We start from the raw sequence: 16766 nt of genomic DNA, 5'->3' as shown, positions 1-16766 counted from the left end.
GCTGTTTTACCTTTTTTTTTGTAAAGGGTTTAACTTTAACTTTTTAGCGTTTAATCTTCTTTGCACGTTCACTTTGTAAACACTGGGTTGGTACTTCTACAGCGATGTAGGACGATTTTAAAGTTGAGGAAGAAAACGAGATGGGAGTTTTTCGACATACCCTTACTGTCTTGAACTGGAATACACAGAGTTGACAAAGAGCTAGACAAGACGAGCATTTGAGGTTAAAAAGTATATAAATGGTCAATTATTTTAGAAAATAACCAATCAATTTTGCTAGATAAGACCCTCGGCTGGGATTGTTTAGAGCTCTTTGAAGCTGCATTTAAACTGTATTTTGAAAGTTCAAACTCATGGAAGCCCACTGTATGGAGAGCAATCCTGAAATGTTTTCCTCCAAAAACATAATTTATTTACGACTGAAGAAAGAAAGACATGAACATCTTGGATGACAAGGGGGTGAGTAAATTATCTGTAAATTTTTGTTGTGGAAGTGAAGTACTCCTTTAACTAAAACAATACAGTTATTGAAAATCACTGATAAATTCACCAGTATTTCACACCAGAAAAGTGTTGAGTTTAAGCATTTTCATCCACATGATTTATTACGATAGCATCTCTATCTGTAACAGTCAGCCAAAAAATACATTTTCAGTGTTTAACCAGTTTTTGCGGCTCAAGTCTGCCTGGATATCTCCACATGGTATCCAATCTGGGTCAGATCCAACATTGCTACTTTTTATTCAGTACAGAAAAGATATCTTTATTAAAACAATCCAACCAACAAAATAAAAACACAACATTATTTTCTCTGAGATACAGTTAAGTTGACAGGGACTCAGATTTATTATCTTTTGGCTCGTGCATCTGTAAAATCCGTATGTGTTCAGTAAAAAAAAGATATTTATGCTTCCAATCACCAATCTCTAAATAAATACAAGAAGAAAAATGGTACAGAATGGAGAATACCTTTATGGTCTTTTTCACAATGTTTTTTTTTTTTTCAGTGCAAATGAGATTTATTCCTCAGCATCAAGATATTCATCAAGAAACTCTAAGACTTCACCCTGAAAGAGAAACATGGTTGGGGGAAGTTAAAGAGAGAGAATAGTGTTTGTTTTCAAATTTAATCTGCTTCTTATTCTGTAATGACATCAAATATTTAATATTTTTTTAAAAACTTACTTATTTCATTTTAGCTAGTTGCCAAAGCAAAATTTCTCATTTTCATTTAGTTTAACTTCATATACTTAAATAACTAAAACTGAAATGTATAAAATTTTAATATAGACATAAAAAAAACTATGCTTATACACTGCTGTTCAAATTTATTTATTATTTTAAAGACATTTCTTATGCTCATTAAGGCTGTTTATTTAAACAAAAATACAGAAGAAAATGTTATATTATGAAATATTATTACAATGTAAAATAATGTTTTTCTGTTTTAATACACATTAAAATCTAATTTATTCCTCTGATCAAAGCTGACGTTTCAGCATCATTGCATGACATTATTCAATGTCATGATCCTTCAGAAATTATTCTAATATGCTGATTTATTATCAATTTTGGAAACAGTTGTGCTGCTTAATTTATTTTTTTTTTTGGAACCTGTGATACCTTTTTCAGGATTCTTTGATGAATAAAAAAAACAGGATTTATTTAAAATAAAAATATTTTCTAACAATATACACTACTGTTCAAAAGTGTGGGGTCAGTACATTTTTATTCTTTTTTTTTTTTTAAAGAAATTAATACTTTATTCAGCAAGGATGTGTTAAATTGATAAAAGAGATAGCAAAGACTTTGATATTGTTAGAAAAGCTTTAAATGTTAAATAAATGCTGTTCTGTTTAACTTTTTATTCATCAAAGAATCCTGAAAAAAGTATCACAGGTTCCAAAAAAATATTTGGCAGCACAACTGTTGCCATCATAGACAATTCAAATAATAAGTCATCATATTAGAATGATTTCTGAAGGATCATGTGACACTTAAGACTGGAGTAATGGCTGATTAAATTTCAGCTTTGCATCACAGGAATAAATTATATTTTAAAGTATATTAAAACAGAAACCATTATTTTATATTGTAATAACATTTTGCAATATTACTATTTTGTTCTGTATTTTTGATCAATTAAATGCAGCCTTGACTAGTATAAAAGAGATTTAAAAAAACATTACAAACATTTGAATGGCAGTGTACACAAAACAATAACAGTATCTCAACGATACTAAAATAGCACTGCACGCTAATTAAAAAGAATCTAAAAACTTTAATGTATCAGCCACTAGTGGGCGTTGTGACGCAGTAAACGGCTCAGAGTGAATCTGTAAGCATAGTGCGCACCCAAGTGGCTAAAACTCACACTACAAGCATTCATCACTATTCCGAATATTTGCAAAACGACTTCATGTATGTGAACATTCAACAACAAAAAGTGCTCAAACACTCTCAGCTCTCACCTCATCATCCGGCTGGAACTTCTGTTTAGCAAATTCTAGCAACTGCAGCTGTAGTGTTGTTTGATTGTAATACCGCACTGCTTCCTGTTACGTGAGAATGCATTATGAGTACAACATCAAACATTTTGAGGTAAATAAAGGTGTTTTATTCATTGGTTATCATGATGTGAGACACCTACCGCTCTAGGGAAGAAATCCTCATCGGCGAGGCCAAATTTTTCTCTGTGGTATCGATAATAATCCACATTATTCTTCATCACCTGATCACTGGGATCAAAAAGCATGTAGCTGGCCACACACGGTACTGCGTTCTTTAGATCATTCACTGAATGAGAATGAATGAGAGAAACTTTTGAATGGAATCGTATGCGTCATATGTCACTAATTCACATTCATGGTTCACATAAGAGGTTTGAACAGAGAACTTTCTAGACTTACATTTATAATAAGCGAACTGGAGGTAGTGGTACATGGTTGCCACAAATTTCTCAACAACAAATCCACCCACAACCGGTGTCAGCTCGCTCTCACAGCGAACTTTCCTCTCCAGAACCTCTGTGTAATGATCTAAAGACAGAAACAAGACACTTTGTTATGTTTCAGCTGAGTTACAAAGGATCTCAAGGGCAGACATAACAAGAGCAGCAGGTATATGCCAACCTGCAATAGACGGGTAAAAGTCTTTGAAGTCTTTGATCTGTCTGGATCCCTCTGATGCTGCGATGCACTCGTCATACACCTTGAAAAAGTCTCTCAATGCCAACTCCATGTCTGACACCGACGTTCTGAAGTTATCACCATTGTAGGCCCGCACGGCCCGAATAAACAGCGTCTAAATAAGAAGGACCACCATGTAACTGTAAATTACAACACAGTTTATTACATTCAACAGATGTATTACAACTGAGCGTTACCTGAGCTTGGATTGCACAAATGTAGACATGTATTAGGCTATATTATTAGAAATTAAAGGGGTCATCGGATGCATAGTTCACTTTTACATGTTGTTTGAACATTAATGTGTGTTGGCAGTGTATGTACACATCTACCCTATAATTATAAAAAAAAATCCATGCAGTGGTTTTTAATTAATCTGTAAAAATAATACCCCTTTTTCAAATTGAGCCATTCTCAGATGCCTGTCAGTAAGGCCACTCCCACGATAGTTGACTGACATGAGCAGCTTACCTCAGACCCATCTTACATCAGCTGTAACAGTCTGACCTGGATGTAAGTTAGACAAGAATATCTCTGATTGAGTGATTGAGGTGTTGTGTTGCTGGATGTAATAATGAATATAGTAGTTGTCATTTACTCCTGACATCTGAGGCGCTGAAGATGCAGTGGATTACGTTTGTTTGTTAATGGAATGCGCCTCCCAATCTACATAAATGTGTCTATGTTCACGCAAATCATTCGTGATCCAGCTTCACTTACAGCAGAAGTGATTATAAGTTTTTTTTTATGAATTTCTGCAATAACCTTTGCTAATAACCTGCTAGTTAGCAAGTTTAGTGACTAAACGTAAACAGGCTCGTCACTCCACAGAGAGAAGAGAGGGGCGGGGCGAGCAGAGCTCATCTGCATTTAAAGGAACAATCCATGAGAATCGGTAGATTTTTGCAGAACTCATTCTGACAAGATAAAAATGGTGTTGTTTTAATGTACCATTGAGAATTTTTAACCAAAGTATATTATAGACTTTTTTATTAAGACCCTAAGGAATAATATCAACTCGTGGGCATCCGATGACCCCTTTAATATTATATATTTATACCATTCAGAGGCAGTTCCTTTAAGGAGGCAAGGGAGGCAGTGCCTCCTCAAAAAATTGGATGAGAATTCACAGTACATAATGCAAATATTACAAAATATATAATTAAAAAGTATGTAAATCATTAGTTTCTCTAAAGCAACATTGTCGACACCAGCAGGTAAAGTTAAAGTTAAAATTTAAAGGAGCCCCTAAGGATGCAGTGAGTTTGCTGGGGGGGGTAATTGTGAATAAATAGGGGAAAGTTAGGTGAGAGGAGGCAATGCATCCATCATGATATGATCGGATATGACTGGTTATGATTGGCTGTGATTGGTTCATGCAATAAATCCCGCCTCTTGTGTTTGTGTGCGTTTCACCTCGCGAATCACTTTGGATGAACAATATAATGGTGTTAATGGGAAGACTAATTGAAAAAAGTAAACAACTCACATACTTAGATCTAACAACTTTGTTACATCAAAATAAGACTTGGCATGAAAACATGATCTGTGGGAGTTTTTAGAAAGGTAGTCAGCTTGGTAAAAAAAAAATTATATATATATATATATATATATATTTTTTTTTTTTACATTTTATTATTTTTTTTTTTTTTTTTTGACATTTTTAGCCTTTATTATGATAGGACAGATCAGAATGGACAAGACACAAAGTGGGAGAGAGATGGGGGTGGGGTTGCCCGTATCATCTTGGTAACATTTAAAGTAAATCTCTCTGTCTGTGACCAATATTTACAGAGCTTTGATGATTGATGATCCAAAAAATTCAAATATAGTTAAAAGTTAACTATTATAAAGAATAGCTGAACATAAGTTCACAAATAAAATGTATTGTTTAAATTGTTTCTGCTTTGAGTTATTATTAAATATGAATTGTTTAAAAACACTAACTTGATGAGATTCATAATTTACTACAATAAATACAATATTGATTACATTGTTAATGTACAAATATAAAATAGATTTTTTTTCTTTTTCTTATATTGTAAATAAAGATTATTTAACCAATAAAATGTGACTGGGACATGAATTTACATTTGATTTAAAAAAACAAACAATAAACCTGTCAGTTTAGAACACCATCGCATTCCACTGTTACTGTTCAGAAGTTTAGGGTCTTGAGATTTTTTTTTATGTTTTAGAAAGAGGTCTCTTTCCTAGTATTTGATTTAATCCGCTTTTGCTGTAATGGTAGCAGCTCTCCAGCTGCATTAACAATAGGATTAATATGTGGATTTGATTTCCTCTTATTCAGTGTTTTGTGTGTGGGATCTCACCTCATATGACTTGGTCTCCAGGTCTTTCAAATGTTCATCAGCTCCAGGTAAGCTCTTGTAATAGTTCATGTTCCTCTGCATCATCTCATCATCAGGGTGCTTCAGGAGGAATGTGTAAGCTGCAGATACAGCTTTGGCCAAATTATCACTCTGGAATAATTCATAACAATCCATGTCAGACATTTCCAAACCAAAATGGTATACATACACATATTCAAACAAATCATAGTACAAAGGTATCAAGGTAAACCAATGAATTTTTGCCATGTTCCATAATATGTTAATATATGTTAATAAGTAGGCTTAGTTTAGAATACCATGCACTTAATGTACCATGGCACATACGTAAGGTAAACATTCAGCACCATTGTTATAACTATGTGATATAATCTACCTTTAAGAAAGTATTAAAATGCAACGTAAATTTCAAGTTTTTGACATAGTATTGGATTTTTCCACATGCTCTTGAACATTGCATTGCACATCAAGAACTTTGAAATGCCATGTATTTTGATATATAAAAATCTTTTGAACCATAAGATTTTTAATGTTTTTAAACAACTCTCTTCTGCTTATCAAGCCTGCATTTATTTGATCTAAAGTACAGCAAAAACTGTACAATTTTGAAATATTTTTACTATTTAAAATAACAGTGTTCTATTTTAGAATATTTTTTAAATGTAATTTATTTCTGTGATCAAAGCTAGATTTTCAGCATCATTACTCCAGTCTTCAGTGTCACTAATATTTAAAACAGTTAAGTACATTTTTTCAGGATTCTTTGATGTAAGAAAGATTCAAAGATTAACATTTATATGAAATAAAAAGCTTTTGTAACATTATACACTATACCATTCAAAAGGGGAAATTAATTAGAAATTAATACTTTTATTTAGAAAGGATGCTTTAAATTGATGAAAAATAATGAGAAAGATATTACAATGTTACAAAAGATTTCTATTTCAGATAAATGCTGTTCTTCTGAACTTTCTACTCAGATCTACTCAGCTGTTTTCAACATAATAATAAATGGTTTTTTTGAGCAGCAAATCAGAATATTAGAATGATTTCTGAAGGATCACATGACATGTATATATTTTTAAAATATATTCAAATAGAAAACCATTCATTTAAATTGTAAAAATATTTAAAAATGTTTTTGCTGTACTTTGAATCAAATAAATGCAGGCTTGGTGAGCAGAATAGACTTCTTTAAAAGACATTAAAAATCTTACTGTTCAAAAACTTTTTACTGGTAGTGTACATGATTCAGTACCATGGTATTACCATGTAATACAATCTACACAGCAAAAAAGTGCAAAATCAACCATCGTACTACATTGTATTTTCACTGTGAACCATCTGAAGTCCTATTATCTATTACCATGTTACAGTATTGCGACACACTCACCCTTAAACTTGCTTTATAAATAATTGTAGGTGTAAGGAGTGAAAGTTAATGTTTAGTAGTAGACTCACTTTGAAGTAAGCAAACTGCAGGTACTTGTAGGGTTCCCGTTTCTCAAACTCCTCGATGGTTTCTCGGCTGGGGAGCGTCTGCCTAAAGGCAGGTAAGCCCTGCTTGCATCGCTTCAGACACTGAGCTCGCTTCATCACGTTACCGAAAGCGTGCAGCTCGGGGAAGTCGCTAAAGCGCGTCTCGTCGTCGAGACGCACCGTGCTGCAGTTGAGGTTACAGAAGGCCTCGCTGTCCCTGAGCAGCCGGTACAGTCGGAGACTCATCTCCAGAAACTCAACGGTCTCGGGCCACTTTTCCTCACTGTACTGGTCTAAAGCGTGTCGGTACGCCGAGTCCAGCGGCATAAGCTCGTGCCGTGGGAAACTACGAAAGTTGTATTTCTCATACTGCGCAAGAACGCAAACAGAAAAGCAGAATAAAAGAAATGCAAGTCTGAGGCAGTGCGATGAGGAGGCCATGGTCCTGTATGGGAATCCCAAAGTACGCAGGAGCCTGAGAGAACAAGACCCGCCCGCCCCACAGCCTCTCCACGTCCCCAAATTCAGTCAGCTCGCTCCCTTCCCCCAAGCAGCTAAATAAACACTACTGTGATTTACCAAAAATACATTAATTCGTCAAATCCCGTGGGTAACATTTACTTTTAAGTCTGAATGGTCTAAAAAGAGTATTTTTTCACACAGGCCTTGTTATATAACTAAGAAAGTTTACACTGCCTTGATTTGTGAACATTTTTCATGGCTTCTGTTTAATTCTAGTTTGTCCAAGCTCTATACAAAGAAGCATGTAAAATATGTAATTTTAAAGATACAAAGCTGCAATATCTAGTGTGTATATACACCAGTAATTTTTATAACATTATTCACATGCACAAGTATTGTTTTATTCAGTTGTCCCTGGATGCATTTGGGTCTAAGAAGAATTTATATCTTAAGTTTTATAACGCATATGTGCATTTATCATAACTACTTCACTATATAAGGAGACATATTATGATTTGATCTAATAAATCTAAAGTTAAAAAGGCCTATGCACCGCTCAGCAGGCCCTCTATAATTACAGTGCTCATAAACCCCCATCATAAAACCGAGCCGCCCCTCTCTGTGCCACGTAGAAAGCATTCCAGCCTCTAGGCCTGCATTTCCGCATTTCCCTACTAAACGGAGCTCTTTCCTGCGTATTCTCCATGTAAAGTGACACCGGGGCCATAGAAAGAAGTTAGAGGGAGTTTGAGGATCCGTCCAGCGCGTCCACCACGTCTACACACTTCCCCTCTCCACTACGAGTGAGAGGAAACTCTGCTGCAGCCACCGAAAGCAGCAACGAGCTCTTTGCGAAAACACAAACGGAAGATGCTACGGTTAACGGTTCAGATGATTCTACTGGCTTTCCTAGTGACATTCGTGGCATGCAACGCGCCGCCGGTACCGTTAGATGACATCGTGATTGAGAAGACGTTCACTCCGGAGCGATGCGACCGGATGGTTAAGTCAGGAGACTATGTTCGGTATCATTATATCGGCATGTTTCCTGATGGAAAGAAGTTTGACTCTAGGTTAGTGCAAAATGCAGGATTGACCTCCATTGTTCCTCTTTTTACATGGCCTCATGCCATTTGCATTTGTAGAGTTTACAGTCTGCTGAGCACAGAGCCACGCAGGCAGAGCAGAGGGTCTTGCTCAATTACTATTAACATTCACTTCTGCAAAATCACATTATATACAATTGATTTAAACAAGTTAACATTTTGTATATTTTAATATGACTGGATGAATGTAAAAGTGATCAATGAATAAGTGAATGAATGAATGAAGTATGGTGAATGGCTGTGATTTTCATAATAGCTACTTTAATGAAAAGACATACTTTTTTCAACTTTTTTAAAGAGCTATATTAATACTTTTTAGCCTACTAAAAAGTCAAATTTCGACATTGTATATAAAACAAAGATTAGTGTATTTCTCACAAGAAAATACTGTTTTAGTCTGCTTCAAAATTCATGTTTAATTCAGTGTTACCCTCTGTTTCTTTCTTTGAAATTATGTGCAGTTTTTGAGCCAAAATTATACGATCAACAAATATTTTCCAGTGTAGATTTAATTAATTTAATTTTTAAATGTAAAATGTAAAAAATATTATTTGCACGTGTTCTTGGAAAAAAATATTATTGCACTAAACTCTTTAATTTTAATTACATTTTGAGAAATTGTGAGATAATAAGGCTTTTTCCACCCAATGGGTTCTTAACCCATTAAAATATATTGTTTTAAGCTTTGATGTACATACATACATAGAAAATTATTTTTGCAGTATACATGTTTGTTAATGTGCTTCTTTGCAGTTATGACCGTAGCACAACCTATAATGTGTTTGTTGGCCGGAAGCAGTTGATCGCTGGGATGGACAAAGCTTTAGTTGGCATGTGTGTTAATGAACGATGGATGATCAAAATCCCTCCACAGCTCGCCTACGGAAAGAATGGTTATGGTAAAACAACTTTTAAAACCACACTTCATGCATGAATGTCTGTCAGTGTAGGTGCCATCAGCACATTTACAATTAAATGCACATATCACTAGATAACATGCTAATGTGTAAAACTCACTGAGACCTACAATACCCATGATTCTTCTGAACTCCTGCTGAGTCAGAGAAGCATGGCCTCTTTAGGTGGAGAGAGAAAGGGGGGGAAGTTGAACAGATGGGGGTGTGAACTCCCAAAGGGAGTGATCTGAAGAAGAATGTTAAGCCATGTCCACTTGTCAGAACTAGTTCAGTTCAGCTCCAGAAGACGCAGACAGTTGTGTATAGTTTGGCTGGACATATATACAAGGTTTATTACAAGTAATCTCAGGCGTATTCATCTCATCATCAGCTCTTTCAGTGAAATACACAATACACAGGGTGGCACACTTCCCCTTTGCAGAGTTTTAATGCAATAATTAAATAATGCAGCCTTTATAGTGAACACAAAGACTAAAGCATTTATTGTCCTTCTATAGAGTAGCTGGTTTTAAGCATGCTTTAGTGGGCAGATTTTAAAGCTGCCAAGCTGGTTTGGTTTTTTCATTTTTTTTTGTGTGATTTCTTTTCAGGTGACATCATCCCCCCAGATTCTATCCTTCACTTTGATGTGTTGATGTTGGACATATGGAACACAGAGGACAAGGTGCAGATAAAGACCTACCACAAGCCAGAGAACTGTGGCCGCACTGTGCAAGTGTCTGATTATGTCCGTTATCACTACAATGGTACTCTGCTCGACGGCACACTGTTCGACTCCAGGTGAGATGAGTCATGTGGACCTAAAAAATAGACAGATAGGTTTGAATGAAGGCGTCAAATTACTCATATAGGCAGTCACATGTCGCCACCTACTGGCGTAATCATGTAACATTCAGAAAGAGACACTAAAAAATCCCCATCTCTAATGGAAATAAATCAAAAGATTATATAAGTTAATAGAAGCAAAAGATTGTACAAGCAATATTTTACACATTTTTGTTATATTGATTCATTTACAGTATAACTTGGGTCGTTATACTCTTTTGTACCTCTGCTTGACCAATCAGGTTCACGGACCAGAACTAACAGCAGAATAATCTGTGCATGCAATACATGGTATTCATGTGAAATATTACAGGGACAGTTCATCCAAAAATGAAAATTCTGTCATGAATTACTTACCCTCATGTTGATCCAAACCCGTAAGATCTTCAGAACACAAATTAAGATATTTTTGATGAAATCCGAGATCGTAATTACCATGTTCAAGGGCCAGAAAGGTAGTAAGGGCATTGTTAAAATAGTCCATGTGACATTAGTGATTCAACTGTAATTTTATGAAGCTACGTGTATACTTTTTGTGTGCAAAGAAAACAAAACTAAGGACTTTATTCAACCATTTCTTCATAAAATTAGAGTATTATAGAGGACTATTTTAACAATGTCCTTACTACCTCTCTGGGCCTTGAATGTGTCAGTTGCGTTGCTGTCTATGCAGGGTCAGAGAGCTTTTGGATTTCATCAAAAATATCTTAATTTGTGTTCTGAAGATGAATGAAGGTCTTGGAGTTTTGGAACTATATGAGGGTGAGTAATTAATTGACAGAATTTTTGGATGAACTATCCCTTTAAATATGTAAAAATATTTATATGCATTTCCTGATTAATATTTCTGATTCTTTCATTTGCAGTCACACACGTATGCGCACTTATGACACTTACGTGGGAATTGGCTGGCTCATTGCAGGAATGGACCAAGGGCTTTTGGGAATGTGTGTTGGAGAAAAACGCATTATCACCATGCCACCTTCCCTTGGCTATGGAGAGAATGGGGATGGTGAGGGTCATTTGATTAGAAATACTAACTAACAGTATTTGTGTATGCAAAATAAGCATTACAACATCCAGTTATCTCCACTTACAGGAAGTGACATTCCCGGTCAGGCCTCTCTGGTGTTTGATGTGGTTCTGCTGGACCTGCATAACCCCAAAGATGAAATCACAGTAGAGGTGCAAAGCCTTCCAGAACACTGTCCACGCAAGAGTGAAGTAGGAGACTTCATGCGTTACCATTATAACGGATCCCTGCTGGACGGCACATTCTTTGACTCCAGGTAGAGCCCTTGATTTGAACAGAAACTGTTTTTAAAGTGATATACAATGTGCTTATGCTTAAACTTATATTTGTGTTTCAGTTACTCAAGGAATCGCACATATGACACTTACATCGGTAAAGGCTATGTGATCGCAGGAATGGATCAAGGACTCCTGGGTGTGTGTGTTGGAGAGCGCAGGAAGATTATTATCCCACCTCACCTGGCATATGGAGAAGAGGGCACAGGTGTGTGCTTATCAGTCCTTTTATAGTCAAAAGTACATATCTTTGTATTAACCTCTTCTATTTCCTCATACAGGAACTAAGATCCCTGGCTCAGCTGTTCTGGTGTTTGATGTCCACATTATTGATTTCCACAACCCATCTGATACAGTTGAGATCACCAGTGTGAAACCAGAGAAATGCACCTACAGTGCAAAACGTGGTGATTTTGTCAAATACCACTACAACGCTACTCTCATGGATGGCACTTATATCGGCTCCACGTGCGTTGCAATTATGTTTTATCATTATACATAGTATATAGAAATGGGAATCAACACAAATGGTTTATATGTAAGAAATTGTATCTAATTCATGTTTTCCACTGTGTCTATGTGTAACTGCAGGCACACCTATGGCAAGACATACGATGTGGTTCTGGGGGCCGGACAGGTGGTCATAGGCATGGACCAAGGGCTTATAGGAATGTGTGTTGGAGAGAAACGCAGGCTAGTCATTCCTCCTCACCTTGCCTATGGAGAGAGGGGAGTAGGTAAGTCATCCTCTCACAGACACAAAAACATATTTTATAAATATTAATTAAAAAAATACAAATACATTTATGTTAATGTTAGTGCTGGGCAATATACAGGTTCAACTGGTAAACCGATTTGAATTACGCAAATGGTATGTATTTGTAAAAAAAATTCACACCTGTTTAAATGCCTAAGCAATGTAGTACACAGCATTATCAATTGAGAGGAGATCCCTGTTAACCCTGCTGAAAAAAAACAATAGAAACCATCACAGAAATTCTAAAGGTTTCCACTACAAATACCATTACAAACATTACAAATCATCAACGTTTTAACAAGCCACTAATAGAAGGAAACAAACCATCAAATTTTAAGATTTAAAACCATTAAAAAATGGTTTTCTGTAGTGTGTTTTGGGACATATTCCAATAGAATTTAGAGGTTTTAACAAGCCACCAATAGAAGACAACCAATTACCAGTAGAAACCCGCAGGGTCCATTACAGTTTCAATTAAAACCAATAGAAGCCCCATTGTAACCAGTAACCATTACAAAATTTGACATGGTGTCTATTGTTTTTACACAAGGGAACTGCATACACTTCAAATAAATTGTTGAAAAACTGTTAGAATAATTAATTAATTCTTTAACTGGGCAAATAAACCAACCATAAACAGCCATTAACAGAAGCCAGAGATGCTGAAGAAGTATGCAAAGAGGAGAAAATACTGTTGCAGTCAGACCAAACTCACTGTTCACGATCCACGAAAAAGAAGAAATTTGTAGTTACTGAACTGGGCTTTGGGGTTTATATGAATGTATCTCCGAGGGGAACTTGCTATTGCTGCTGTTCTATAAGCGCCACCTGCTGTCAGAGAGTGAATTTTCACTTTCATTTCATTTTGGTTCATTCAGATATGTTTTATGTAACATAATATCACAGCTAAGAAATTATACAATCTAATTTACATCAAAAACTGCTTATGCTATATGCAGCATGTTTGTTTGGATAGTGATTAAAATGCAGTAGATAAAGGCACAGGCAGAGAAAAACTGTGATATACCATCAAAAGTGAACACTGAATCTACCTGTTTTTAGTTAAATTAGTGAAGGACTTGTCTGACTGATACAAAATGTCTAAATACTAGTGAGTTTGCAAATCTTTTTAAACAATTCATTAAAAAAGCTGACTCATAAAAGTCGTTTGGTGACAATACAATAATGTTCCATTTGTTAAAATAGTTAACATGAGCTAACACTTTTAAAGCCTTTTTTAATCTTAGTTAATGTTACATTTAAAATGCAACAATGCATTATTAAAATCAAAAATTGTATCTGTTAATATTTTTAATAGGGCTGAACTAACATGAACTAACAATGAGCAGTTGCATTGTTATTCAAGATGAATAAATACTTTAACAAATGTGTTGCACATTGTTAGTTTGCAGTTACTAAATTGGACTACTCTTGTTGTCCTGAATTCATCCACTAAAAAGAAACAGGTCATATGACTCATTTGCTCATCATGAGTCAAACTGGCCATGACTCATGTTGTGTTTGTGCAGGAAACACTGTTTATCCTTAGATAAATATCAGAAGCCTTTTATTTGTCAAATAAAAATATTATATTGCATGTTAATGCTAAACATGTTATTACAATGCTTAGCTATAGTACTTGTTTCAATTTTTTTTGCTTTTGCAATTTGTAATGGACCCACCAGAGGGAGCCAAAGTAAATTCTTCTAACAACTATTCAGCTAAAATTCAGATGCTGACATATTAATTTTCAGGGAGGTTTTTGCTGAACACAGAACTACATAGTAGTATTTATTCTTTCTATGGCAGTAATAGTAAGAGTAGGATGCTACTATGGGGTTCCCAAATCAGTGTTTGTCATTTAGTCAGTCAATTAATGTTATTTTTAAGTATGTAACAATGAGCCACCAATTGTATAAACACAGTTCAAACCTCACTATTTCCCACAAAAATAGATTATTAAGCACTGTTTCTTACTCAGATGGGGAGGTCCCTGGCAGTGCTGTGCTGGTGTTTGATGTTGAGTTGATTGACCTGGAGGAAGGTCTTCCTGATGGCTACATGTTTGTGTGGAACAACGATGTCTCGCCCGACCTTTTCACTGAGATGGACAAGAACAAAGACGCACAAGTGGATTCGACTGAGGTATAGCCTACTGTTTAATAGCACGAATGCGTGCTTAGCAATACATCTCCGAAATGTTTATAAGCTAATTTGTCCATCATCTTTCCCTTCCAAACAGTTTTCAGATTACATCCTCCAGCAGGTAGAAGAGGGCAAAGGTCGTCTGGCACCAGGTTTTGACCCGCAACGCATTATAGAGAACATGTACGATAATCAGGACCGCAACAAGGATGGACGAATCACAGAGGATGAGTTTAAACTCAAAGCAGATGAAGCAGCCACTCATGATGAGTTATGAGGCTGGACTCAGGGATGGAGGGTTGTGTCTTGATTGGTTGTGTCTTGTGGTTGAATATTAGAAATGGGAAGGGTATAAAGATACTGAATTTGCTAGTGAAGTGTCACTCTGTGATGTTGTTGACTTTAGATGTTTGTCTGAGAGGTGTGTGCATGTATGAGTGTGCATAATTGTGTTTATATTTGATTTTTTTTGTACGGGTCTCTGTTTGTAAGAGTCTGGAGTGATACAAATGTGCAAAACATTACTTTGTAAAAAAAATCCCTTAAATAAACACATTCCAACCCCCAAAGAGGATTTCACTAAATCACTATTTTATTAGAACTTGAAAAATATTCCTTTTCATAAGTCATGCTCATAATACCATGACCAATGTTCCTGTAACCCAGGTGTTTCTTCAACCTAATCTAAGTCAACAGAAGTTATGTAATAGCTTGTAGCTTCCTCTTAACATGAACAGCTGCAAAACAACATTTGTTGCATGCAAGGTTTTAGCTTGTGGATTGGCAAACCGAAATGCAATATGCTGAAATGGAAGTTTGTAATTTGAGCATGATATTGATGAAAATTTGCACTTTGAATGTTTTCTTCATGATGGAGTATGTCTGATATGTTCCTCCTGATAAGACTTAGCAAATAGGAATAGCACTGAAACAGCCACTACCCAACTCAATGTTTAAGTATAACATGAGCGTCTAAATGTCAGTGTCTGCCTGGTGTTTTTATAATCCTTTGAACGTGTGTCGGTGTGTGTTTAGTAGGTGTGGGCTGACAGAGACTTCTTACTGGAACTGACTGTAACAGATACAGTTGAAGTTAAAAGTTTACATAAAAGTTTGCAAAATGTTAACTATTTTAACAAAATAAGAGGGATCATACAAAATGCATGTTATTATTTTTTTTATTTAGTACTGACCTCAATAAGACATTTCACATAAAAGACGTTTACATATAGTTCACAAGAGAAAATAATAGTTGAATTTATAAAAATGGCCCCGTTCAAAAGTTTACACACACTTGATTCTTAATACTGTGTTGTTACCTGAATGATCCACATGGTTTTTCAGCATTTTTGTGTATTTGAACCCTTTCCAACAATGATTGTATGATTTTGAGATCCATCTTTTCACACTGAGGACAACTGAGGGACTCGTATGCAACTATTAAAAGGTTCAAACGCTCACTGATGCTTCAGAAGGAAAAAACGATGCATAAAGAGCCGGGGGGTGAAAACTTTTGAATTTGAAGATCAGGGTACATGTAACTTACTTTGTCTTCTGAGAAACATGTAAGTATCTTCTGTAGCTTCTGAAGGGCAGTACTAAATGAAAAAAAAAAAAAGATTTTTAGGCAAAAATGTACACATCTTCATTCTGCTCAGAATGCATTGTGTTTCTTTTTGGAGCATCAGTGAGTGTTTGAACCTTCTGTAATAGTTGTACATGAGTCCTCGATGTGAAAAGATGGATCTCAAAATCATACAGTCATTGTTGGAAAGGGTTTAAATACACAAAAATGCTAAAAAGCCAAAAAATGTATAGGATCTAAAGGATTTTTCTGAAGAACAGCAGGCAGTTTAACTGTTCAGGACAATAAAGGGACTAAGCTGAACAGGGTCATTTTATAAATTCAATTATTATTTTCTCTTGTGGACTATATGTAAATGTCTCTTATGTGAAATATCTTATTCAGGTCAGTACTAAATGTAAGTGTATGATCCATCTTATTTTGGTAAAATAATTAACATTTTGCCGATTCTGCAAGGTGTATGTAAACTTTTGACTTCAACTGTATGTGTAAAATGCATACACAAATCAAACTTAAAAATGTAGTTCTAAATTGTGTACAAAACACACAAGGATGACGGTCTCCAATACTGCTGCCATTACCATCATGTCAAGCATTGAGAAAATATTAACCTATGCTTTATTCATTTTTTTTATCATTATTG

The 16766-nt window shown here is 35.4% G+C and overlaps 2 protein-coding genes and 1 long non-coding RNA gene across 3 annotated transcripts; 1 reads left to right on the top strand and 2 right to left on the bottom strand.

Annotated features, from left to right (window-relative positions):
• Positions 1–991: 991 nt before the first annotated feature.
• crtap (cartilage associated protein) lies at positions 992–7868 on the bottom strand. The gene is made up of 7 exons (XM_051136234.1): positions 7001–7868; positions 5522–5671; positions 3132–3303; positions 2910–3038; positions 2651–2796; positions 2472–2555; positions 992–1067 (listed from the first exon to the last, which is right to left on the bottom strand). The coding sequence occupies exons 1-7, from the start codon at positions 7457–7459 to the stop codon at positions 1020–1022; spliced, it is 1188 nt and encodes a 395-aa protein (XP_050992191.1). The 5' UTR covers positions 7460–7868; the 3' UTR covers positions 992–1019.
• Positions 7869–8118: 250 nt separating this feature from the next.
• On the top strand, positions 8119–15098 carry fkbp9 (FKBP prolyl isomerase 9). The gene is made up of 10 exons (XM_051136227.1): positions 8119–8553; positions 9340–9485; positions 10094–10283; positions 11195–11340; positions 11428–11617; positions 11699–11844; positions 11918–12104; positions 12228–12373; positions 14375–14538; positions 14636–15098. Exons 1-10 carry the CDS (start codon positions 8351–8353, stop codon positions 14813–14815), a joined length of 1698 nt encoding a protein of 565 aa, XP_050992184.1. The 5' UTR covers positions 8119–8350; the 3' UTR covers positions 14816–15098.
• LOC127181479 (uncharacterized) lies at positions 12231–14508 on the bottom strand. The gene is made up of 3 exons (XR_007829783.1): positions 14371–14508; positions 12535–12598; positions 12231–12353 (listed from the first exon to the last, which is right to left on the bottom strand). It is a non-coding gene; the product is annotated as an uncharacterized LOC127181479 (long non-coding RNA).
• Positions 15099–16766: the final 1668 nt, after the last annotated feature.

Source organism: Labeo rohita, chromosome 19 (genome assembly GCF_022985175.1).
Source record: "Labeo rohita strain BAU-BD-2019 chromosome 19, IGBB_LRoh.1.0, whole genome shotgun sequence".
Lineage (NCBI taxonomy): Eukaryota > Metazoa > Chordata > Actinopteri > Cypriniformes > Cyprinidae > Labeo > Labeo rohita.
Note: the sequence above shows the minus strand (reverse complement) of the source record. Positions and strands in the feature narration are given on the sequence as shown.